Source organism: Triticum dicoccoides, chromosome 3A (assembly GCF_002162155.2).
Source record: "Triticum dicoccoides isolate Atlit2015 ecotype Zavitan chromosome 3A, WEW_v2.0, whole genome shotgun sequence".
Classification (NCBI taxonomy): domain Eukaryota; kingdom Viridiplantae; phylum Streptophyta; class Magnoliopsida; order Poales; family Poaceae; genus Triticum; species Triticum dicoccoides.
Window position 1 is genome coordinate 346,419,944 of NC_041384.1, and position 2,320 is coordinate 346,422,263.

The 2,320-nt window shown below is 45.2% G+C and overlaps 1 protein-coding gene across 1 annotated transcript in view; it reads right to left on the minus strand.

The window, feature by feature from the left end:
- The window catches only part of LOC119268162, a 25,019-nt gene that overhangs the window by 6,739 nt on the left and 15,960 nt on the right, over positions 1–2,320 (minus strand). Inside the window, exons 12-13 of the mRNA XM_037549695.1 lie at positions 1,612–1,835; positions 1,394–1,527 (exon numbers count right to left, since the gene is read on the minus strand). Of these exons, the coding sequence (XP_037405592.1) occupies positions 1,394–1,527; positions 1,612–1,835 (358 nt within the window). The remainder of the gene's footprint in view (positions 1–1,393; positions 1,528–1,611; positions 1,836–2,320) is intronic.

Sequence of the window (2,320 nt, forward strand, 5' to 3'; positions counted from 1 at the left end):
CAGGACCTTGTTTATCGCCGGTTTGGGCCGAAATAACAGCCGGGAACGGCCGAAGCAAAAAGGCGCATGGGTCCACTCTGTCGGCGAGAGACGGCACTTTTTCCCGCCGATCCCTCGCTTTTCCCCTCCATTCCCCCCTTCTGCCCCTCTTCTCCCGCCATTCTCCTCCCTCTCCCCGCCATCCAGCCGCCATGCCGCCGGAGAAGTATACGGCCCCTCGCGCCGCTGCCATTGTCGATGCCACCCAGCCGAAGCAGAGGAAGCCGAGGGTGCCGCCGGCAAAACCACCGGACATGTCGAACGTCGACTGGAAGGCGGAGGTTCAGCGCCGGGAGGCTGTCACCACCGACCGGCGGAACAGGCTCAACGCCAAGAGAGCCCGGGACAGGGCAGCGGCGGCAGAGCAGGCAGAGGCGTCTGGCGCGGGGATGACGAATCGACCCGGCGGCCACAGCCCGCAAGCTGCCTGGAGCCAGCAGAGCGTCGGGTCGCCGGCCAGCTTCTCGCCGTCGCCGCAGCCCTAGGGGTGTGCACCCTCGCCTGGCTACGCCGAACGAGTGGAGATGCTCTTATGGCTTCAGAGTCCTCGTTGATTAAGTAAGTTTGTTAGGAAAGGGTCCAGCCAGTTTAGAGATCGTATTAGAGTTCGAATAGACTTACCGGCTTGTCGGTCAAATCTTGTCTACTATATATAGGGGCCGACCCCTCTCAATAAAGTAGACGAATATTGTCGTTTACTTTTATCTACTTTGCAGTAATTAGGGTTATCTCACTAGTAGATCCTATCAGTAACTTAGAAAAGATTTTTGTCATTTTTTCATGCTCTTTTTCTTTTCTTGGTGTTTTATTTGTTTTCACCCTTTGTGGTGTTGTGCACTTTTGTGCCTTCTCAGCGTTTTTTAAATTTAAAATGACATGGATTATGGTGCATTCTCAATTAAAAAATTAATGGTGTCCAGTTCAGCGGTTCTTTTTACAGATTTACGAGATCAATAGTACTATTTTTGTAGATGGCCATTTCTTAGTATGTGCTCCATTTCTACTTTCTATAATAAAAAGGGCAGCCCGGTACACGTAGCTCTCGCTTGCGCAGGGTCCAGGGAAGGGTCCGACCACTTTGGGTCTATAGTACGCAGCCTTTCCCTACATTTCTGCAAGAGGCTGCTTCTAGGACTCGAACCCGTGACCACCTCATGGTCACAAGGCAACAGCTTTACCGCTGCGCCAAGGCTCCCCTTCTCTACTTTCTAGAATAGACTAGTATTAATATTTTTTAACTTCAACACTTAGGACAGATGTCGTATTTTTTTAAACTTAGGACTGCTATAGATGTTAGTATTCTACTATAAAAATATTCCAAGTAAAAAGCTAGAATGGACTTGTTTTAATTCACCTTCATGACACACAATAGAAGTTTGACAAGTGGCTGGTGGAGCTAGCATATCCAAGATAACAACATTTGCGCCATTTGAATTGCATCCAGCTGCAGTAAGAACAGATCCGCTTGCATCCACATACGCAACATCACTGTCATCAATAAAAAAAATAAGATACAGCATAACTGTATCAAGTCGTTGCAAGTAGTTACATGAACAAGTTCAGTCCACATACGAAGCATGGCTGTTAAAGCACAAGGATGACTCTGTAGGATGGACATTGCTTCTTCCACCCACCTCAACTTGCCATGTACAAATTGTACCATCTAATGCAGCAGTTGCAAACCGCTGCCCATAATAATCAAATTGAACAGCCGATATGGAAGCAAGTGCATAAGGTGGTGGAATATTAGCAGCAGGGAGAACACCATATGTAGCTCTTGCACTATCTTTACCAAACTGTAACAGCCAAAGCACAAAAGTTATCAGTGGATAATTAAACACGGGACGATATCTAGTTCAAACCACTACAGGTAATGATATGATAACCCTTTCAATCGACCCAGCAAAATAGTGAAATATCTAGCTATTCAGCAAAGTCAACCATTTTGTTTGTTTATCCTCATGTTTGGAAACAAAATTATATTTATTGAGCGAGATCTCTTTATGTATAATATAAGGGTGGGTATACATTAAAGAATCTGAAATTTTATATAGCAAAATAGCAGACAAAGTGCGTAGTGGGCACAATCTCCAAAGGTACAGTGCTTATAATGTACTCCCTCCGATCCAAAAAAAAAAAGTGTTGCGGTTTTAGTTTAAATTTGAACTAAACCACGACACTTTTTTTTGGATCGGAGGGAGTAGTAAATATATGTTTTTACATTCTACAGAAAGTCTACATACAAAATTCTCCATTTGTACCCTCCCATTGTGCCTTATAA